This window comes from Bacillus rossius, chromosome 2 (genome assembly GCF_032445375.1).
Source record: "Bacillus rossius redtenbacheri isolate Brsri chromosome 2, Brsri_v3, whole genome shotgun sequence".
Taxonomy (NCBI): domain Eukaryota; kingdom Metazoa; phylum Arthropoda; class Insecta; order Phasmatodea; family Bacillidae; genus Bacillus; species Bacillus rossius.
In genome coordinates, this window is record NC_086331.1 from 95,720,984 (window position 1) to 95,746,451 (window position 25,468).

Here is a 25,468-nt window from a genome sequence, read left to right on the forward strand (position 1 = left end):
TACAATAAAAAATGCTGCCCATATATGTAAAATATAATTAGAGTATAATTAATAATGTGATAACTATTTCATAGCTATTACAAACATTATGATAAGCATTATAATTGAATTTCTGCAAAATAATTTTGTGTTAATAATATAAACTGATACTAGTGTTTTAAAATTCACACACGTATATATTTATAAATTGTTGTTACGCCTAAAATATAAATTATAATAACCCCAAAAACTAGCACTGATTAAATTAAAATTCAGTATGTGTGAAAATCAAGGATGTCAGTTAAATTAATAAAAAATATTTATGTCAGAGAGAGTAAGCATAAGTTATGTCAATAACTTTATTTTAGATTACTTGCTTCGTGAGGCGTAACGCATAATCGCATATTTCAGATACCCATAATTGAATTCAGCCAGGGTGAGTGCCAAAAGTATGCCAAATCAGCAGCTTCCTGAAAGCAATTATTGTTTCTAGACATGTTAGTTCCACCCCAAGTATCAAATGCTAAAGTCACAATACTTGCAGACTACTTGCTCGTATTAGTCAACATCACACGAATAGCAAATTATTAAAATATTGCTTGTGGTTTTTGTATATGTAGAATCAAGTCATATGAAATGTAATACAGACAGTACCTATTTGTAATAACTGAAGCATTCTAGAGAAAAAAAGTTTAAACTAAGACATTGATAATTTTATTTTCATTAAAAACCGTGGTCACTGCTGGTTGAGCAAGTGGGGTTTTATTTATCTTGAATGGAATTATTTGAAAATGAACTGTAGATACACACAAACTGGCCCCTTAGCAAATTTCATATTCTATGCATGCTCGTGCAATATCAATTTCAACAACAGAACCTAACCTAACCTAAGTAACCAAATATTTTGGGCTGGATTTACCATATCTTGGAAACTTCATTCCAAATATTCTTACTTGAATTAATTTTTTACTACTTCAACAATCCTTTGATGAACCCCTCCCCACCAAATATTATTATTATTAAAATAAGTCATTGTAGTACCATTTTTAAATCTTCCTTGAATGAGCCATTATTTTTAATAACTTACAAAGTTGAAAACAAAATTTTTACTCTAAGCAGTCAAAATCACCCAATCAAAAATGTTTGCCTCATAAGTTGTGCAAATAATTTTTTTCTTAAAATAGATAACATGTTTGTATTTTTTTTGAATTGTGGTCAATATAAGAGTTATATAGGACTGCATAACCTAAATTTGAATACTGTATGTAAACTTGTGGTCACTGTAACTAATAATTTTATGCACGATCGGGATTCTAAATCTTTTATAAAACTGCTTGTAACTCAAAAACTATATCACTTTTTTTATCAGAACCATCTAATTGGCCTACCAACGGTTTTGCTTCAAGGCACAGCGTACATTAATTTACAACATATGCATAATATACAGATATACATATAAATATACCTACATACACATAATGTATGCATTTTTTCATTAAACTGTTGTCCACCGGTACTTAAACAACAAACCAATTTCTTTTATCAGTATGACATCACTTTCAAACACTTCTAGTTTTTGTCTCTTAATAAATTATAATTATATTAGTATAGCTAGTAATATTCATACATGAACTCAAAAAATGTATTGTTTGCTAAATTTATAAAATCATTAGCTATAGCAACCTAAGTGGAATTAATTCTTATAACTTAAGTGTACTCAATACTTCCTCTTTGATATTAATTGTAATGTCTCTCTCATTCCAATGTTTATTACTGATTTGAAATCATTTTAAATTGTTATGTTTGCAAATAAGTAGTCGTAATATAATAGCAGGACAGCGACGCCACACGGCGAAACAGCATAAGAACCAAGTTGTAATTTTTCGCCACTATCAGGATGTTATTGCTTTAAAAATCTAGTTTTATGTAAGAATTTTTACACATGGTGGCTTCTTATTTATTCAATAAGAACACTTACAAAGTGAAAAAAAAAAAAAAAAGTACATGGAGTTCATGCGTGACAGAAGTGAGACTTATTGCTTACTAACTGAAGTATCTATCTACCTACCCAGCATTGCCCAGACTAAACACATCATAATATAAGGAACATCACTACCAAGTTTAAAGTCTGTAGGACTTACAATTTGATTTTAAAGTCCCATTGATTGCACAATCTCTGTGCATCAAGGCTACACATCAGCAAATCAGAGATGCCAATATTCAGTTCTATTTTGTGGGAAGGCAGGTAACCCCTAGGCAAGACGTGACAGAAGCATCCAACAATAGCGCCTCGCGAATTGAAGGCAATACCATCTATTGACGAAGTTCTAAACTAAACTGTCATTAGCACCTTTAGTTCGCTAGCAGCCGCGAGCTTCACTAAGCAGATGGGTTTCGCCAAGAAGGATAGGAAGTTGCCATACCTTACATACACTCTCTCTCTCTCTCTATATATATATATATATTATATATATTATATATATATATTATATATATATATATATATATATATATATATATATATATATATATATATATATATATATATATATATATATGACTGTGTGGTGGACAGAGACAAATAGAAAACATAATTATTTTTGGCTTGGGTTGCAGATAAAAAAAAAAAAAAGCAAGCACTAAATTATGCTATTGCGCAAGTATGCTGAGTTTTTTCTGCCTCTCTCCTGCTGTCTACTCTACCAGTTCCCCAACTACTTACCTAACTATTTTCCTCCTCTCCCGGTTTCTCCATCAGATACCCAACTATTCCACTCATGCGATCGGAATTTTCGTAACGCTTGAAAATTGTAGCCACCCCACAAAGAAGTTTCACTTCAATAACTATAAAGTCATCAGAAGAAGGCCTAGGTTGTGAATGAATGGAGATACTAATCATAGGCCTAAATAATGTAGATGAGAAACTATGACTGTCCATGTAATTTCTTCATTTCTTTATCTGTGATAGCTAATGTATATTCATGTAAATGGGTGCGTTGTGCCGTCCAGAGAGGCCTGGCTGTGGTGAAGCCAGGCAGTTCGGACATACTTCTAGCAGGTTAGCTGTGCCCACAACCACAGGCACACTGGTTGCGCTGGGCCGTGAGAAGGCCGGTCCATCTGACATGAGCCTGGGCATGCGTGGTTTTCAAGATACCGTATATACTCGTGTATAGCGCGCACTTTTTTCCCCTCAAGTAAAGGAAAAAAATAAGGATGCGCGCTATACACGGAAAAAAAAAGGGGGGTGTGGCGGGGAGGAGGAGTGGAAGTCGTTAACTGCCGGGTGACGGGTGACGTTTCTGGCCAGCCCCCACATATACGCACAAGCAACAAAGCCTCTTTCACACACCCACACCCGCACGCACGCAACCTGGTCTCTCGCACACACACGCTGACAACACACACACACGCACACGCATACATGCGTGCGCGCGCAAGCTCGCACGTCTCTTGTTTATTTTTAGACCTCCCCCTCTACAGAAAGCCAGCGTAGCTAGTAAAATAAAAGAGAGAGAAAGAATGTTGTCGCCATTCCCCCTCCCACTTCCTTCGCTTCCTCGTCGCAGCTGCTACCGGTGAGTCATCTAGTCCTCCGCGTCACGTTCCTGCCTGCCTGCCTCCCTCCCTCCAGGTACCAGTTGTGACGATACAGCGCTTCATTATCTTCCGTCTACACAGCAGAGTTTAAGTATTTTCCTGACGCATCACCACACATCAATTTAAATTATCATTTGTTTCACACGTACAGGTACCACAAAATGTTAGTAAAATTTATTTATGGGAAAAAAAATTTTTTTTCTTTGGAATTTGTTGCAAAAATCGTGGTGCGCACTATACACGAGTAAATACGGTATACACACGGACAAATAGCAGCACCCCATTGTTGAAGTGATGTGTTTCAGCGAGAAATTTCCAATTAAACATTTTTACTGACAAAAATATGTATACTCTGTCTAATGAATACAGTAGATAATAAACAACTGAAAAATTATTTGCAGATGTCACAGTATTCATTAAATTCGTGAAAATTTATCTGCAGCACATTTCAATTTAAAATTTTATTCCTTTATTTATTTACAGCCATGTGAAATGGCTAACATTTCATTTTTGAATTAAGTTTAGAATAACAAATTGTGCAAAATAGATCCATTCCATGGGGGAGGGGGAGGCGAATAAGCTCTCAAAACTAAACTATATTCCCACAAATTTTAATATATTATGCAAAAATATAATTAGTTTAATGTACATGTTAATTTTTAGTTGGCTTTGTTTGCACAGGGAAAATATCATACATGCAAGAAAAACATACTGATTGAATAATATACAATATCACGCAATATTAATTAAGATTGTGGCATTCAAACACTGTTTGAGTGCTAGCTAGTAATTTTCTTTCCGTGAAGCAATTGTTTGCCCTTGTATGTATCCCTACAACATGTGCTACTATATGGTGATAGTTACGACAAACACGAGATTGTTTGTAATCACATAGGCCTGTATAAGTTTCAATAACCCATTTTGCAATATGAAAAATTTGTGGGGGTAAAAAGATACAATCAAAAATACGAAATCTCAGTGAACCACATGCAATCCTTGACAGCAATTAAGAGGCCGTGTCACAAATTTGCGCTCCTATCTATATCAATGTTATTTTAAAAGGCAGTTTTTCTCAAAGTCTATAAGAGGTAGGGGCCGGAAATTTTGCCTACTGAAAGTATACAATACATTTAACATAACCGCTTTTTTCAAATTTAGTTATCATATCATATATTATTTCTGTGATGAAAATAATATTATCAATATTTTGATTTGTCCAGATACATTGAAATTTTGCTTATATTTATAATTATTTAGCAAAAACTGAAAACGCCATTGAAATGTATTGCACATTACCTTCCGATCAGTGTCTTCATGATCATGATGGGTTTATAAACCTGGGTGTAATCAAGTCTTTAACAATTACATGACAACATTTATACTTAATAATTTGGAGATATGCCTTTTCTATCCTCAGCCCCTGAGCTTTTACTATCTGGTCTGGCGACGGACCTGACACTCTTCAACCACCCCAGGGGTCTCCGATTGCACATCTTATCAAAAAAAAAAAAAGCTGTTCGTTCATTTGTTTTTGTGTTCGAGCGAAGGTTTACTTCTCCATAAGTGCCACAGACTTCACACATTTATGCCAAGGGAATATTCCGCTGATGTGACGCTATACGAATGTATTATTCGCGACCATACAACTTTTTTGTTTGTCATCGGGAAAATGACGCAACAGTTTGATTTTTTGTGGTGATATAAAATAAATTTTCTTGCTAGGGAATGTTCATTTTGAATTGAGCATTTTTAAATGTCAGCGTAGAATATGCTTATCTGCCCATTTTGTTTCTTTCCATAATAATGAGTAAAGTTAACATTGTCATAGACATTTTATTATATTCGTTTGCCGTCCAAGTACAAATGTCACACTATATCGCACGTAATTCTATTTTTTACTAATTTGTTAGTTGTCATTTTATTTAAGTTATAAATAACAGTAATAAAAATTATTACTTAATAGTCCAGAATAGAGATTGAGTTATTATTCATTTAATAGGAGTTTAAAATATGGTACTACATACATATTTATATTATCTTGTTGTCTTCTTTGTAACTTTACTGGAAGAATGGCATTTGGTATGTATGTTAACTCACAATGAAAATACTTCAGAAGTACTCAATTAACAGTGAACAACCTAGGGCCTATACTAATTTCATTATGTTCATGAAATATAATTGATATTACTAATAATGAACTGTATGTGTTTTGCGTAGAGATATCGTACGAACTGTATGTGGTCCAGACCAACATTAGCTAAGACTCTGTAAATAAGTAATTTCAGTTAATGTGTAGAGAATATTAAAAGTTAGAAATAATGATATATATATAAAACAATGCAGAGTAATCAGCATAAAAATAGAAGTTGTTTTTACGTAGCGCCTACTGGAATGTATATTTTGTGTTGAATTATGTGGTATGATTAGTATTCTCTTATTGTAAGATGTGTTTTGTTAAAATCTTATAAAACATCACTTACTGTTGAAGGATTTTCATTTTTTTTGTGATGATCTTACTTAAACAAGTTTTAATTATATTACACATGTATATTTTAAAAGCATTTTAATGTATACTTATAGAATTGTAATAGGCTTTATACGGACTCTCACGATGCATGTGAGCATCTATAATTAATAGAGACCGGAAAAATTCGCGGATTCATTCGGCGATAGGCACAGGGGAATGTGCAGTCTATCCTGAAGGCCGTCGAAACCGCGAATTTTTCCGGTCCCTAATCTACATCAATATTATGGCCGTTTCACAAGATCAAATATTTATTGAATTCAATCTGTTGCATTCATTGTACATGATTTTCGATATGTACATTGAATTCAATACAAATTGAAGATGTTACTCAACTAAGCTTATTCTTATTAACTTATAAGTATTTTGTTTGTTCAGTACATAAAAGTAAAAAATTCGTTATTATTTAAATAATGAGCATCTTTAAGCAATAACGTTTTCAAAATATTTACATAAACATAATGGAATATATTTTTTAAATACTTTATATCTACGATCACATCAACGGCAGTATTATGTAATCAATGAGGTAATGAAATATCCTGAAAGGATATTTTCTTCTCTGTAAAGTAAATTTGTAATGCAGCCCTCTTAATGTTAGTCTTGTGAGTTATTTCGTCTTCTAATATGCTACAGCAATGTATAAAATTAAGTTTTGTTAGTGTTTTAGTCTTGTGTAATGTGATAAATTCAATATTTTTTTTGTATGTTCGTATTCATAAAGGTAGGCTACATATCGTATTAAGATAAATAGTAATATTTGTAAATTTAAATTCTTTGAAACAACGTCGATAAGAGGTTCACCTACCTCTGTTAAACTGTATGATGGTGCATTGTAAAAAATTAGGTAGTCTGACTTAAGTGAGATTGTATTTAGATTGTGTGTGATGCATATGCAATATCTAAGCATATGCATTTATGTTATTATCCTTTTAAAACGTTACATGATGAATTTCGTATACTTTTTAATGTCAACTAACATTATTTTTCACGGACTATTACATCCAGATAAAGAATAATTACCACATGTTTGAAGATTAATTGTATTCCGATACGTTTAAAGTATTAAAATTTTTAGTTTTAGTTTTAGATACGACTCATACTACATTTGTTAAAGTGAGGTTTCTTGATTCTGAATCCCTGCATCTGCAATTTCCTAGTGAGCCGCCGGTCAGATTGTCATCCTCTCAGATTGTCGAGGAACCAGATACATTTTTCGTCGAGTAAACTCGAGCTGTCAACCTTCCCACTAATCATGTGATAAGGGTATAGTAGCTTTATCACGCGCTGCGGCTACAGTTCCTTCGGTTGAAAAAGCCACTAAATCTCACTGTTAAAAGAGAGAACTTCTAGAGCAGAATATTGGAAATAAACATTTACTGACACGGCCTCTTAAGGGAAAAAGTTCAATTAGCAGCCTATACACACAGTTTCTTTGTGCTGTTTTACACCAAAAATATTGGAAATCTTGGATGATTCGTACAAAAAAAGAAACTGCATAATAAACATTTTCCAATTTTTTTAAGAAAAAAAAAATCTCTTCAATGTAACTTTCAAACAACTTAATTTTTTGTGTTCAGTAAACTATAAGTTGCACGTTATTGATGAGAGAGGAAATAATTAGTAACGCATACTCTTATTTTTAATTTCCCTTGAAGATCACATACTTTTATTTACATACAAACCAAACAAACAATTTATTTGCTCATGCAGCCACTGATTTTATATAGAGGTGTTTAACCTAACCTCAAATGTGAAAGTCAAATTCATGAGTTGATAATATTGGTGGACTGTTATTAACTTTGAGTTTTCATTTCTGCTAAAGGTCACTAAGGTATTCAATTAGCTATAGTAAAACATTGGTTACTGGCACAGGCATGATATTTTACTGTAGTAAAACTTGCACACAATGCTAGAACTAATGTAATTTACGGTTTACCTAAAAGAATACCGACATGAAAGCACATTATTTTAATTAAACTTTTACAGTTATTGTACCCCAATTCTTTGAAAAATCACTTGGGTCTAATAATAATATAGATTACTTATCTGTTTAAAAACATTTTTTTCCACTGTATCCTTCATACATGAAATTAATTTTTTGGTAAAAAAAAAACATATAGTAGGTTTGGGGACATGAACACATTGGATTAGTAATTTTGCTGGATTATTGAATGTCAATACAGTTTTAACAGAACTACTAAAAAAAAATCAATATGAAGTACAATAGTATTTAAAACAAGTTAAAGTAAGATGCTCTATAGGAAGAAAAAACCACAGATGAGCAATGGTCTTCTTTAAAAAATCATTACGGAAATGTATCAATGATATATCAAACGACAAATGTACCCCGCTAGAAGAAGGGAAAAACACTGAAAAGCGAAGCAACGATAATGATAAACTGAGTGAACTAAAACAGCAAGCAGTGCAGTAATGAAACCTGGTAGCCAACATCAACAACTGGAATACACCAGGAAAACTCTAAATGAGAGCGGTTCAACTGGTGTTGGATTACAGAATGTGCCAGAACATATATTACCAGATTACACTGTATCAATTCCTGGCATTACAAAACAACATTTACCAGTCCCTATTACTCATGATGAAGGGAAAAATTTTTTTAACAAATTTTTTGCATGATAAAAATATAACTTTTTTGATTATACAGAATCAACAACTAAAAAAGGTGCACATAAAAATTTTAAGCATCTTGTAAAAAATCACAGCTATCATTGAAAAAAAAAAAAAAAAACTATTCATTCCAAAATAAATACAGAAAAGTGTGATATAATGTCCAGATATATTACTCCAGATTTTAAAACTAAGTTACTTAATTTTAAAAAAAACTTAAAATCCAGTAAATATGTTCTATGCTTTTATTGAAACAGTGCTGGGGACGTAATTTTTACTAAATGAATATGATAGCCAATAAATTAGTTACACTTGTCATATTAACTATAAATTATTTACAAAAAAATGTGTACATGAAATACAGAGCCAACAGCTGTTTTGCTTGGAAGTCATTCATGAACCATAAAAATTTATACTAAATATATATTATAAACATTATAATATTAAAAGAATTCCTACATGCCTAGTTTTTTTATTATTTAGTTGAAAAAATAAGATATGATCTATGTTGTTGATTTGCTGCACAATATAAAAAAAAGACAAAAAATAATAAATAAACCCTTAAAATATAGACATCCAAAAATAAGATAAATCAATTAACATTATATGATAATTGAAATAAAAAACATATTTATTCATATATCAATTATTAACACTGCTTGGTTGATAAAAATCAATGCAATGAATTTTGGTATTGGTTGAAAAAAGGAATTTCCATGACGAATAATTTTAAATAGCATTAGTAACCCATGATTAATGTTGCTATTCAAACTATATTTTGTATCACACATTGCCTTGGATTTTTTTTTTAAAGAAAAATGTAAATATTGTATACATTAAGCATTCTAGTTTTAATTTCTGAAAGGATTAATATTAATAATATGTAAATTTCCTGGAAAATCAAAAAGTTATAAGTTGTAAATTAATGGTTAAAAGTAATTATGAAATGAGTTTCTGTTTTTAGTATCTTATGCACCACAAATATAAAGTCAGGAACATTGGAACAAAAAAAATAGAGAAGGTGGCTGTCATGCATCAGATATAAATGGTAGATGTGGAGGGGTCAACAACAGCACATTTCACACCCACCCTACTTCATACTCTATCTCAAACTCATGATAAAAAAAAAAAAACTAGAAAATGTGTCTCCAATGAAAAAAAAAAATCAAGGTAATTTTAATATCAAGATATATACAAATATGTGTGATATTTTTCTAAATTTATATTGACAATTTCAGTTAACAGCAAGGACATATAAAACACAATGCAGGGCAATCTGGAAAGAAAATTACCTGGGCAATGGTAAGGAACCAATCCACTATCGGCATAGAAATAATTTGGAAAACTATGGGGAAATTTGACTGTGATTCTAGCCCAAACCCCGCAAGGTGAGTTTAATGTTTAAGTTCAAGGCTTGTGACATGTCATGGTCAATGTATTCTAAGATGGATACTGTACTTAAGAGTATGATTGCACATAAGATATACAGTTGAAAAACAAAGGTTAAACTCACTTAGCTCTTGTCCATTGTCTAAAAGTACTTTTTTATAACCACTTCTAATTCATTAACATGGATAAAAACTGTAAGAAAATCAGGAAGTCATTTTTTTCACAACTTTGAACTGTTAATACAACAGAACTTTATGTTTACATCCATATGCAATATCTAAAATATTTCAATGTATTTTACATATTTACATCACATGATTACCAAATGTGTTAAATGTACTAATTCATTCAGTCAGTATATAACTATTTCTTTACCTAAACACTTTAACTGGATATTATTACATTTGTACACTTGTTACAATACCATTGCACACTCTTCTCTGGTGTCATTGGATACAAGTTCCAAAATCTGTACTTGACCAAATTCAACACCTCGAACAATAATAATCTTTAAAAATAATTGATTTAGGAAATAAGATCACGGAAATTAGTATTTACATTCAAGCATGGTATGTTTTAGCAAAAATAAAAAAAACATCATACTGCAATATATTTAAATAATTTGTAACAATACAGTTGTGAAAAAAGTCAATAGTGATATAATACACTAAGGCACATAAGCCAAAGTGGATCAAAATGTAGCAAATGAAGTTTTGAATCCACTTCACATGAAAATTTCCAGTAGTTTCTATCACTGGTATAGAAGTAATTTTACAGTACTTTGGAGGACCCCGTTACTCTTAGCCTAGACATCAACAACAACCACACCAATTAAAAAATGATCATTTTAGCATTTGACCACTGAAACTTAAACCGAACCTTGTTTACCTCGTCAATTTTTTTTCTCTATATTGTGTATTAAATTTTTTGAAATGTAAAAATGATTTCCAATCATATTTACTGTTGAAATTTAGTATGGTCATGCATGAACTCCTATTAAAGGTACATAATTGGGCTGGTTAATAATGTAAAAAAAAATGTAATATGCTTACAAAAATTATTAATTACAAAAGAACATCTAAAAAATAATTATTATTTAGCAGTCAGTTTTATTTGCATATAGTCTAAAACACTTAAAATAGTTAGTTTTTAGATATGTAAGGAAAAAGCTAAGTTAGAGTTTAAGAAATTAGAGTGACTCTTGCATTAAAAAAAAATTCTAATTAATGTAAATGTACAGGGATACCAACACACAAGTACACCAAACAGAAAATGTGAACAAAAACTAAGTATTTCAACAAAATTTTTAATGTATAAATTAAAAAATTTATATGTAAAAATTCAATTAATATTTGAGTGTTTCAAACTACATCTTATCAATTTTACTTCACTGACAAATGCAGTAAGAAAATATTTGGAAAGTAAATAATTTAGGCTGCTGTTATGAGCTGGTAAAATGAGTGTATGTACACCAATATGTGAGAAAAAGTTGAGCTCTTAAATGTTCAATCACTGGTGACTTAAAATAATTATGTAAAAAAGGTTTTTAGGGTAGAACTAGTTATTCACATTAATAATTCAAAGCATGCATGCACACACAAAGACTACACATTACTTAAGCCAGTGTGATGTAAGAAACATTTTGAAATTTTTTGTATAAGTAATAAAACTACAATACAAAATTATAAATGGATTGCGTAAGAAAAAAAATTTAATTCTGGCCTTTTTTTTTAAGTTCAACAAAATGAGAATCAACAATTTTCTTTATGAAAATCTTCTCAAAACTGTTGATAAAGTAAAACAAAATCACAATATTGAAACTACTTTCCTAACTAAAAACACTATTAAAAATGTCAATGTAAACAAAAGTACATTTTTCCGCCCTGCTGCAATAGGACGGTGTTGGCGAACACTACTGTGACACTGCAGGCGTAGTGCTGGTCCCAAGTGTTTGCGTGCTATAACAGATGCTGGTGCTTGCACGGTGAGCTTAGTTCCACGCAGTAATACAGTTGGTAGGGTGATCGTATTTATATCATAAGCTTCGTCACTCCCCATAACACTATGAATTACAGACTAAGATACAAAAGGCAGACAAGCACTACTCAACAAAATAATGCTAACGTTTGCTACGATCCCTCACTATTCAGTTTCTTGAGTCTGTAAATAAAGAAAATATATTGGTTGTATGTGTTTTTGCAATCTCATCAAATACTTGCATAATTATGTTATTTGTAAAAAAAAAAAAAGCTTTTTCAATATTGAGCTTCTGTTTACTATTCGCAACACATTTTATAATTTTATAAAAATTTTCCAATATTTTTTTATATAAATTTTGCACATATTAATATAAGATAATAACATATATGTGACAGCAACCACTTGTTTATGTCAACAAACACATTTTCAGCCAATGTAAGTTTGCCAGTAAGCTTGTTTTAACTAGACAAGATATTTCGTTGTTCATGTGTTTTTATTTCATTAAATATGTTTTCAGCATGCCTAAATTATTTTTCTTATGGGTAGTTCTTGTATTTGGCGTACATCAATTGTCACGTCACAGAACAACGGCCAATCATGCATGCCCTGTCTGCCTGCTGAAGGCCCTAAAGATGAAAAGTTGGCCACTCCGACTGTAGCTTAATGTCCAATCAGCTTCCAGAATTGGGAGTGGCAAGTAGTATCACGGCCGAGGACCGTCATATTGTAGCGAGGCCTTTAATTTTATTTTCAATCTAGAGATGCGTGCTATTTGTGCATGCTTTAATGAAGGCTTTACACATGCTAAAAAAATATAAGTTACATACAACCAGGGTTGAATTGAATAAAATTAAAATATGCCAGTAGTTAATTCAAACATATATTAATTTCAATTAGAGGGCAGTGATTTTTGAAAGTAAAATTTGCCTATAACATTAAAATAAATACATACATACATAGGAAATTTTGTTCTGGCATTAATGAGGGAACATCATTTTCAGAGAATTAATTAGTTTGAAATTTGAAGATAAATTCAGTAAGGATATTACCTGAAATGGTGAATTGTTATTAGTTGGTTTATTAAAGTCCCTCCTATCACATCTGTATGGCTGTCAGTTAAATTGACTCGCATACTTATCTACTCATGTAAATTGAAATATTTTACTAAGCCTTATAAAATGGACTGAAATTAGTTACAGTTCTACCACATTCAATGAAGCACAAAATAAATAAACTTTTAGAATTAAAGTAAAGAAATACTATATATGGATGCTTGTGTTATAACTCATAAGTTAGCTTTATTAAACCAGTTTCTTATTTTTAGAGTAAACACTTATGATGGATTCACAACTTATTTATATGCACAAATGCATAATTTTCTAGGGAGTGTTCATTCAAGTACGTAACCATGTAACTTTTAAGGTATAGAAAAATTCTGAGAAATAAAAAAATTCTTAAATGTGGTAAATTATTAAAACTGAATTAGTTACTACTAAAAAGAACCAAGTTAACTTTTCAATTTTTTTTTATTTACCGAAGAATCCCACTATTTAACCATAGACACATAATTTTGTCGGGAAAATAATTAAGTCAGGTATACCCTGCAGTGAGAAATATCGAGGCAATTGAACATGTTTTTAGGAGAAATTCACTAAAAAAACTAAGTCCATTCCTCCACAACATTTGCAGCATTCACTGATTTAGTTCGTTCCTCTGCAACATTTGTGACAGTGACACTTTGAAGGCCTTAAAACACTACAAAAATTGTCCCTGAACATTTATGTAACAAATGCTGAAAATACAGCAAATTCAAAATTATAGAAAACTACTAGGCAAATGAACATGCAAAAAAATGGTAACCAGTAAGTTTGACATTCTCTATTTACTGGGCTTCACAACATTGTGCTGGGTTGAAAAACAAGTGAAATTATATTAAGATTCTCTATTTATAACCATACCTACAAACTTAACTACGCTATGGCTTATTGTCAGCTGTTTGTTATATGATGTTAAGCGTTAACTGACAGTTTGTGGTGTGAATAGTGATAATCTAAGTTAATAATATAAAAGGACAATTCCATTGGCACAAAAAAAAAGACACCTAAATGTAAATGAAACGATGCAGAATACAAATGCACTAAAGTGAAAAATGGGATAATGAAGGGTTTACCTTATGTTAAACATGTGGAAAAAATGTTCCAGGAAAGATATTTTGCCTTGACAGCAGGCAAGTATATTTTGCTTGTTGTAATGCTAAAAACTTCATACATATTAATACTAAACCAAATTTTAAATATTTAATTTCACTGTCTGTAACAGTTGCCGCACAAAATGTTGCTCTCCTTTTACTGTAGAAGACAAGACCAACATACTTGCCAAGTTCTTGGAGTCCCTTGATAAGGTTATGAATCAAGAAAGATGCAGAGCAGAAGCATACCAAAATCCTGAAAGTAGGGTAAGAGCAGCATCATTCCACTAAAATGTTCAAGTAGGCAGCAACAAGTAAAGATGTGTAAGAAACCGTTTCTAATCTTCACTCTATTACTACCCAAAAGCATGTGTTTGGACTGACAGAACTACGTTTTGATAGAGAAACACCAAAAGATGCATGTGAACAGAATTCAGCCTCAAATGCTACATCTCATGGGATACAACGGTTGATTCATAATCATATAATGTCATACCCAGTAAAAGAAACCCATTATGGAGGCAAAGAGGTTAAGTATTTAAGCCGTACTAGTCTGTACATCTAACATTAAGGAGTAGGTAGAATAATGAAGTCTTCTTTCTTGTATGACTACTCCATGAATCATATGTCCGACCAGCGGTTCCCAAAAGGTGTCACAGGGGTTCCGTGAGTCATATAAAGCAGGCACAATTATTGTCAAATAACTTTCTTTGAAGTAGTTGGGGTTCCGCAAAAGAAATGTCAATCAGGTTTCCTGGCCAAAAAAATTTGGAACTGCTATTCTAGACTACTCCAAAATCATATGTCTAAAGAAATAACTGACCTACATTTATTTTCTGATGATGCCACAGGTCAAAACAAGAACCACACACTAATAAAGGACATGCTGGGTTTCACAAAAGCTAATACTCTGAAAACAATAGAACATCAATTTCCTGTTCCTCCCATGTGACCTGGAGTTTGGAGTTTTCATGCAGCAATCAAGTGGCATGACCATGTTTTTTTTACACCAAAGATGTACGTTGAAATAATGGCAAAGAGTAAGAAAAATGTTACTATACAAATAGTCAATAGAAAACAAATGTGTAATTTTCATAGATTGGACAGAATTTTATAAAAAGACATGAATTTCAGAGGAGATAACATCTAAAAAATGTTCTTTAAAAGAACAAGCAGTACTTTACTCCATCAGTTTTTAAGGAGTTCTGCTATTCATTAGACCAAACATGTGTTGTTATGGTTGGTTGTTTGGTACAGTATGCATTTGTTTTGAGGAAGCCACATATTAAAACAAGCTTAGCTATGAATCCAGCCAAAGCCTATCCTAGAAGATAAATAACCAATTAATGATAAGAAAATATATAATGTACAAGAGTTGCTTAAGTATGTGGACCACAGTGTGGAGAGCGAACAGTTTTATTGAAATATACTATTGTGGCACACTTCTCGAAAATAACGTTTTGCTGAATGAAACGTGACATTTTTTATTTTCGTTTTCTGATAAACCATTGCTGCACTTGTAGTATAAGTATTATAAAGTGTATTGTAAGCTTGAGAGAAGTTAAATGTTAATACTTCATGCGTGTAAGTAGTATGGTCAATATTACAAGGGATTTTTTTTGTGTTAACACATAATACGGGTACAATGTTCTGATGAAGTACCTATGGCAAGTATTATTTTTGTTAAAAAAAAAGTTTGGATTTATTACTTTTTACTTTGTGCGTTATGAAGTCAATGCATTTTTAGGCTATTCTTTATGTAAATATAGAAAAAACTCTCATCTATGTGTGATAATTTATCATGTATGGCAATGTTTTGAGGAATAGTCAAAATTAAAAAAAAAAAAAAATAATGTTTTAGTATGAAAATGCATGATCATTATCTTGTTTTAGCTTCCATTCTATCAGCAATACATAGAAAAAAAAATTGAAAATAGAAAATAATTTACATAAGATAAGGATCCAGTCAGGTTTTTGCCTCTCCTGAAAAATAAGAAATATATACTTTGTTCCTTTCAGTAAAAATTGATTCAATTAATAGTTTATACTATATTCCAAATAATATTTAACACTTTTTGACTATAATTATTGAAACAATGGAAATAAATTTATTTATAAAGTTATAGTATGTAAATAATATGTGTAAATTTCATACCTGCAAATCAGTCCTTTAAAAACCAATAAATTACAATTCTAAACTGCAGACAAATATTAAATATACCACAAAAAAATTCAACCTAAATAATATTTGGAAGCTAAATTTTAATTCAGTGTACTACTTAAAGTTTTAGTGCATAAAGATGGTGAAAATGGCATCTGCGTCCATTTCCTCAATCACTAGACTAGTGCATATAAGATATTTGAACGCAAATACAAGTTGACAGTTGAGCTACTGGCTCATGTACATAATTATGTCGGGAAACCTGAGGAATCTTAACCAAAAGAGAAAAATGACATGATATTTACAATGTAAGTGACATTTTTGTCCCAGTGGTGGAATTTTGTTAAGTTCCTACAGTAATGTTAGCTGCTCTGACGATATTTGGAGGGAAAACTCACTGTAATGATTGAGCTGTGGGGTTAGAAAAGTTTATCTTTTCATGTATTTTTCAACAATAGTTTGTAATATAATACAATTTATTTATGCCTATAACATTGCATTATATATTAACTACAATTAGATGCATAACACTTTTTAACATGTCAAAGTTTTAATGTTTTATTTAAGCTAAACAACAAAATGGACAAATATGGAACCCTCTCTCCCACACTTGCCAATGGTCAAGCCTCCCCTAGCAAATTTAATTATAATATAACCTTTTTATTACTGAGGTTAAGTTGATAATAAAAATCCCACATTTCATATTTTTGGTTAAGTAATTCAAAATTATCAAAAAAGTGTATTATTTAAGGTTAGGTAGTTATAAATGATTTTAGTTTGCATGGATATAAAATTTCCAATTGTTCATGTTATAAACACTAATGTTATTTTATTTTCTTAATAACAATTTTCAAAAATTTATCCCTTGGTATGTTGAAAATGAAGCTATAGTTATATTACATACATACACATATTTTTTATGTATTTCAAAATGTTGTTCATTTGAAAGCCGAAAAAAGAGTTCAAAAGAAACAATTGTCTGAAATAATTCATTTAACAGGGTTTTGTGTGGTTGAGGAATGCTGCAGTGTTCTATCAGCAGCAAAAAAATTAAATTCTGATCGTAAGACTTTATATCATTATGTAAAAAAGTATGATCACTGTGAAAACAAAGATATAGTTAGTATGGAACCCAACTACAACACGGATCAAGGGTTCTCCAATGAATTGGAAAACTTGCTACATGAAAATTTAATACTGTCTGCCAAGTTACACTACAGACTAACCCAAAAAAACAGCTAAAGAGTTTGTTTCTGTATTTGGCCAATATCTGATAACTAATACAAAACTAAAATGGTTACCTATGATTGTCTGCGACGATTCATGCTCAGACACAAAAACTTATCACTTAGAAGACCTGAAGCAACCAGCCTGAGTTGTTCTACATCATGACAAAGCTTTTTAAAAATTTGCAAGAAGTATTGCTGAATATAAATTTGGCTCACAATCAATATTCAATGTTGAAGAGAGTGGAGTTGGCATGTCCATAAACCTGGCAAAATTATAACAGAGAAAGGAGAAAAACAAGTTTGGAAAGTAACAAGTGGTGAACAGGGAATGCTTGTCACAGTATGTTGTGCAATTTCAGCAATTGGTGTCACAATCCCACCATTCTTTGTTTTTTCACGCCTGCAAGTACCTGATGCTATGATGCACCATTCTGTTCAACTTCCATCTGCTACCCTAGTGGATGGATGACCAGTGAAAATTTTCAGAAATATTGAGATCACTTTAATAGATTCAGCAAATCTTCAATTGAAAACCCAGTTTTTGTAATAGTGGATAATCACGATAGCCACGTCACACCAATTGCATTCAGAAATGTAAAGATCATGGTATAACATTACAACTTACACTTCTGCCACAAACTAGTCACAAATACAGCCAATTGACCAAACTGTTTTTGGTCAATCTAAAAATTATTACAACCACCCAGCACAACCAATGAATATTCAAGACATTCCTGCTCTTATTGGACAGTCCTTTCCTAAAGCATTGAATCCTGAGAACATTATAAAAGGCTTTTAAAGTACTAGAAATTATCCATATAATGCCGACATAATTGCAGATTTGGAGTTCCTAGGTGCCAATGTGACTGACAGATCTCACCCTCAATCATATGATAATGGTAATTCTTGTACTCACACTATGGATGTGTCAAGCCAGATAACTTCCACACAAGGATCTCACACTGAGGTTATTAGTCCACAAGATTTATGTCCATTTCCAAAGGCTCATTCAAGAGAGACTGCAAGAGGTGGGCTAAGACTTGGTCACTCTAAAACTAAAAATGAAGAGATATTTGCAGTGTGGCAAGAAAAAGAAGAAGAAAACAGAACAGGCTCAAGAGAAGAAAGTGCAAGAAATATTAATAAGGCTGGTACCATGTGCATCATTAACTGACAGTGTAGACATTTACTACTGATAATAGTGAAAATGAGCAAGTGTCATGGATTTGAATGTAGTGATTTTGTGTTGGTTAGATTTAGTTAAAAACATATGGTAACACATTATGTTGGCAGAGTAGTTTCAAAGTGGAAAGTTTATTAATTGAGTTTGATATAAAATTTTTGCCATGTAAGAAGTCAAGTCATTCTTTTGTGTATCCACCATTCGAGGACATATGTGTTGTACAAGAAGAAGACTTTGTGGTATAGTTGCCATTACCTATGTCAAGTGGTAGTAGAATGTGTAGCATTAAATATAAAATTTATGATTTTTCATACCATGTAAACTTTAATACCTTAGAGATTTGTTTGGTAAAAATTATTTCATATATTGTATTGCATAGTTATAATTTTATTATTAATACTAACTAGATGTAAATCTACATGCACATGCAGTTACCATTAACGTGCAATGCAGTCATTATTCCCAGTAATTTGCCAACTTGTGTCAAGCTTACCTTATAGTGGATCAAACTTCCCACACTTAGTTGCAATTAGTAAATCAATATCAAAAATAAGTAGTAGTATTTAAATTGTTTATGGCAATTAGAGGTTAATATTTTGGTTTCTTGGAAAATAAGTTACAAACAATTGTATTTAAAATTCCTAAAAAAAGTTTCAAAAACATTTTTTAAAAATTTTTTTTGTTTTGTTTTGAAGACATAGTCAAGGCCCCAGGTTCAGCTACACTATGTACATGTGGATGTGAATGGCAGCATGTTAATACCGGTGTATAAACTTTTAGACATATTTGTGAATCCATCATAAATATAACAAAATATTTATATATATGAAAATTTGGTACGTATATGTTTGTTCTTTAAACAATCTGTAAAAAAAACATTATTTTAAAAAATTTATAAACTTCTACAAAACCATAATTTTGTATAATAAAACTTAAAAAAATGATGCGTCAACTTATGTACAGACATTAGAATTAATACTTTTCTGTCATGATTAAATAATGCATATAGTTAACATTAAAAAAAAGAGAAAGTGCAGCATTTATCATATTAAAGAGAACCAACCAAGTGGTAAATAACAATGATGCCATGAATGTTCTAACAAAAATTTCTTGGCTAGTAAATTGTAAGAAAACCAAATACAAAAACTGTGTTTTCTGGTCTTAGCATTAAAAAGAAAGGTACTAGTAGCTGTAGCTATAAATTAGTTCAGTATTAACCCTACATATGAACATGCTTTCAATTTGTTTGTAATATGGACTATTTTTATTAGTTTGAAAATAAACCATGAGGTATGTTGTAAATATTGCATTTGAACACAACTGGACAAAACATACATGTGCATTAGACTTCATTATGTTAAATTTCAATTGCATGGTATCTGCACATTTCGTTGCATACAATTTCACCCTCGATGCCCCTAAAGAAGTATACTTCAAAAAAGCAACATTAAACCTGATGTTAGTTTTAATTACAACAGCCCAAGTCTGTAGCTATAATAGGAGCATACTTATTGCCATTTATATTTCATTTAGTAAACAATGTGTGTATACACATATAGTAACTGTTAATCCAAATACTAAAACGTAGAGTGATTTTCTTCAAGATTATAAAAAATTTTTTAACATGAAGTTAAACATGTGGCAAATCTGACATTAACCCATTTTATATTTTATGCAAACCATAAACAATAATAATTATTGCTCACAGCATGGCTACCAATTTAACAGCAACCAAGTCACATTTTGCCATTGCATGACTATCACATTGCAAACTGGCTAAGGTAAACTGGATGAATTGATCACAGTCAGACATTTTACTGCACATGTAGGAAGTAGTTGTAAATCCTGCAGTGGTAAAATTTAAATTTTCATTTTCATTTTGGGATGAAGAAAGATTGGTTTTGACCCATTGAAGGATTATTTACTTGGCTTCTCGTATTAGTCGCATATAACTGTTGTTGGAAATTATGAAATTGTTGAGCATAATTGGGATCAGCAGTTGTTGGGCCAATAAAAGGTGAGTTTTTAAAACTATTTGACTGACCCATTGATGGAGGAAGGGGCTGGCTGGCATCCGGGGCACCTCCAAGACTTAATGGAGATGATTTCGGACCGGGCACAAACATCTGAGAGTTCGGAGCATTGTTTGGTCCTGGTGAAAAAATCTGATCAACAGGTTGACCAGGACCAGTTGGGATCCCAAACAGAGAGCCCCCCATTGGCTGCATCCTCATCATGCCACTAGGCCGTAAGCCACCTCGCATTTGTGCCAGACTCGGCCCTGTACCAGGGCCAGGACCCATGCCCATGTTTGTAGACATGGAGATATTCATGTTCACCATCGGAGAATTAGGTCCCATCATTGACCCGTTCATAGCCATATGTCCAGCAGGACCACAGTTTGGCCCCATGCCACCAAGCTGAGGATTCATACCACTCACCACACAATTAGGCCTGTTCAAAGACATATTCATCGAAGCCATAGATGGAGTATTTGGCGGACCACCATTAGGAAAATATTGCAGGTTATGTGAGGGAACTTTGGTGTCGAGATTCGGTAGTGGGCTGGCAAATCGCTGTAAGAAATCTAGACTCGGTGGCCCCCTTGGGCCAGAATTACCTGATTGTGGTTTTGCAGGAAGGTATTGAATAGTATTTGGAGCACTTGCTTTGACCTGAATATTAGCACCAGAGTAAGGATTTGGAGCAGGAGGACGTCCCAGCATTCGCTGAGGAACAGAGCTACCAGGGTATGAAGCAGGATTGTGTGATGAAACCAAACCCATCATCATGTTGCCTGGTTTAGGAGACACTGGACTGTTTGTATGCACATTGGGCTGGTTTGAGCTAGGTGTTGTGTTTACACCACCACTACATTGTGGCACTATACCAACACCCATGTTGGAATTAGGGCTGTAAGAGTGAGGAGCAGTTTGCATTTGCATACCCACAAAGTTGGATGGTCCTGTTTGTGGATCTGGCAGGCCAGGGCAGTTTCCCATTTCATTCATTTGTAGCTGATGCATACCTGAACTGAAAGGAATCATTCCACCCACACCTGATGCATTGCCAATACCAGTCATGAGACCAGAACTCTGGCCATTTGGTGAGTTTGCAACACTGTTAGCCAACTGTTGGCTCATTTGCGCCATGGATGTAATTGGATCAAAATGTGCTGGTTTTCCATTGCAAATTATACCACTGCCACTGTTAGGGTTCAGGGGCAAATTTTCAGAACGCACACATGAGAAACCAGACCCTGTTGGGGAAACTTCCACAGGGGCTGAGCTACCAGTCGGTGAAACTTCCAAGAACTGTGCCGGCACTTTCATTCCAGGTACAGCGGGGCTGGTCTGCTGCATAAAGTTCTGAGTTGAACTGCAAAGCACAGGTGAAGTCGGTGTCTGTCCATTTCCTGCCCCAGAGTTGGGGATTCTTGGTGGTCCCATGCCTTCTGTTTGCGGACTCGAGCTGAGAAACTGAGGCGTTACTTCTGTCGTGGATGGTTTACTTGATGCTTCTACTCCCGGAGTGCGAGGACCTTGCGTCTGGGGGCTTGGTCCTGAAAACCTTTGTTGGCTTTTACCCTCACTCTGAGTTGAACTTGGTGTGTGGGGGCTGGGAACAGGGAATCTGGTCAAATCACCAGAAGAATTGAATCGAGGAGCAGCTTCCAAGGAAGTTGGGGTGAGTGGTGTTCCTGGCCCAGAAATCCTATTAGCAGATGATGATTCAGTGTTGGTAGGTAAAGTAGACTCCACACTTGTCTGAGGAAGGCTGAAAAGTAAACCAAACATTATTTAAACTCTGCAATTTAAGGCATTTTATATGTAATTGTGTAAAATAATCATAAATTAACATGGTAAACAATAATGTACAAAATAATTTTAAAACATGTTTAAACTAGAAGTTAAAAGTCACAGGATATTTTGATGACAATGACATAAGCTTACTGTTAAGGATGGGTCTAATCAACATTTCTTCAGTTGCAATTTCAAGATTCCTCTCAATCCCGGTTAAAATTTTTACTACCACTTTTAATCCCTTTCTGAACAAAATTTCATAAATGAAAGCAGAGGAAAACTAATGAACAACCCTTATAAAGCCAAACTATATTACTGATATAACATGAGTACTAACTACATTTTTCTGTTCAAACAAGTTTTTTTTTCCAACACTTGACACCGGTTACCTTTTCATGTTTTCTTTGAACAGGCCAGAATTGAGTGCCAAAATTTAGCAAATTAATGAATTTTATGTCTGAGAAAATAACAAAATACGTTTTGTAGTATATGACAACTTTTCCTATCCCCTCCCATACAACCCCGTACTATTAAATGAAAAAAAAATTTCATCTGCAACTGCAGTTCACCATAAACAAATCTGTGTGAAAAACATCACATGACTCATTGTAATAGCTGATATGCTGTTATTGTGAAATACTTCTCACCTAGCATAAGTTTTTACGGTCCTGTTTGATGGATTTCCACTTGATAGAGGTTCAAGAATTTTGAAATTTGAATTTAAAGTTTAAAAACAAAATTGATCATCATAATTTTTTATTTTAAACGAACAACAAATTTACAAGCATGACAGCTTTCACGGAAAATACAATGACAACATGAACGTGATATGCATTGTGCAATCTAAAGGTTAAGAAACAAGATTTGTTAACACATAAGCAACATCTTTTGCATTAAAGTTAAAACTGAGTCATTCTTTTAAATGAAAATGTTTAGTACTAAATTGAAATTAAACCAATTGCTTGCAATTAATTAATGTCAATATCCTTATATTCCAGGTACTTAAGGATAAACTATGCATGAGATAAGAGTTTTTACATTTTCCATTTCATACCCAAAACTGTTGAAATATGCATCGAACTTGTCCCAGAGAATGCAGAAACAGTATGCAGACAAAAGAACAGAGACACCTTCATTAGAGAAACTTTGTTATAAAGATCCACAATGCCAAAATTTTAACCAAAAATATTTGAATTTCACACAATGTCCTTGACTTAACATAATTTATCTCACTCAAATGGTTGGATGGTTGGGTGAGGTGTGAGTGGTAGTTCTGGGTCATTTCATATAAAATTGTGAAATGGGCAAAGAGCTGCAAAATAATGTACTCTTATCAAAATAGAATGTGTAAAATCACTCACATTTATTTATTAATTATCAAGGAAAAAGGCCTTTTATAACTAAGAATACCACTATGCATATGTTTGCAATATGGTAAAACCTTGATTTGTCACCAAAATTACCAAAATATTTAGCCCTTATACGCAAACTCAAAATGAAACACATGGTTTAAAGATATAACTTTTATGTCATCAGGCAACTAAAATGAAGTTCTTGAACACTTTGAAAAGCAAAAAATGTTACTTAGTATTTTTTGAGTATAAAATTAAAATTTGTGTTTTTCCTTTTTTTAACTGAAGATCATATGTATGATTTTTTCCTTCATTTTTTTGTATACAAGCATGCAAATATGCTACTTCTGAGCCATATTAAAATTAAATACTAAAAAAAAAAAAAAAAAAAAAAAAAAAAAAAAAAAAAAAAAATTGTCCCATTTTATCATGCAACGAAGAACCAACTATCACTTAAACAATTGGGATATTGATTAAAAAAATTTATTAATACTTTTCATTCACCATCAACACTCGATTATATGTGGGCCGACTATCCAAGGCACCTACAAAATTGTAGTATAAGAACTTCCTGCAAAAATATAAGCAATGTAAACTAAAATTTATTCAACATAATTTTTGCTGGGAAACAGTTAATAAATATATGGGTTCTATTGTGCTAACTTATATTAATATGCCTTTTTGTGTAAAACTACCTACCTATAAGGCACACAACGTACCGCCACAATACAGTTATATGTTCTATAGAGCATCCCACTCTTAGATTGCAGTGTGGAAGTAAATGGGCGCATTCTCTCTCTCTCTAACACACGCCGATTGCCGTTAGCACTGTCCTTGTTTCTTCGTGCGTTGTTGCCAAATATCAAACAAAATTTAAAATTTTAATTTTTGGACCAAGCTTTTTTTCATATTGTATAGAATCAAAATACGCATCAGGCAATACTTATTTTGAATACTTAACAATATTTTAAGTGTCCGAAAAAATTAAAAAACATAACTTATTCGCTGCGAACTGTTTTGAAGTATTCCGATATGTTTCACATCAAAAAAAGAAAACCTACATGTGTATTTCATTCAGATTTTTTTATTAGTAAATTAATGCCTTAGGATGCCACCGAACAAATGTTAAGACAAAAACTGTACGTACAGGTTTCACTTAAATAATTTTTTTAATATATTGAAATGCATTTTCTTACAAACTGAAACATCAAAAAGTTGACCCGCGGAAAAAAATTTTTCTATTAAAGATAGATGGGGGACGAAAGCGAGAAAAATGTTCACAATGAATTGAATTAGTTTTTAAAAGCAGCCCCATCTCAATTGCTTCTATAGTTTCCGTGGAAATAGCTGTTAAAGATGTGTCTTATCAGTACAAGAGCGCGCGCTGCCGTCGTAAGAGGAAACAGGGTCGTGTGTTTAGATAAGTGGGGTTCTGTCCTACAAGCAATT

The 25,468-nt window shown here is 32.4% G+C and overlaps 1 protein-coding gene across 3 annotated transcripts in view; it reads right to left on the minus strand.

The window, feature by feature from the left end:
* Nucleotides 1–7,095: 7,095 nt before the first annotated feature.
* The window catches only part of LOC134529490 (protein BCL9 homolog), an 80,146-nt gene continuing 61,773 nt past the window's right edge, over nt 7,096–25,468 (minus strand). For all 3 annotated transcript variants that reach the window (XM_063363629.1, XM_063363628.1, XM_063363630.1), the window contains exon 9: nt 7,096–22,641. In XM_063363629.1, the coding sequence (XP_063219699.1) occupies nt 20,739–22,641 (1,903 nt within the window). In that variant the 3' untranslated portion in view covers nt 7,096–20,738. The remainder of the gene's footprint in view (nt 22,642–25,468) is intronic.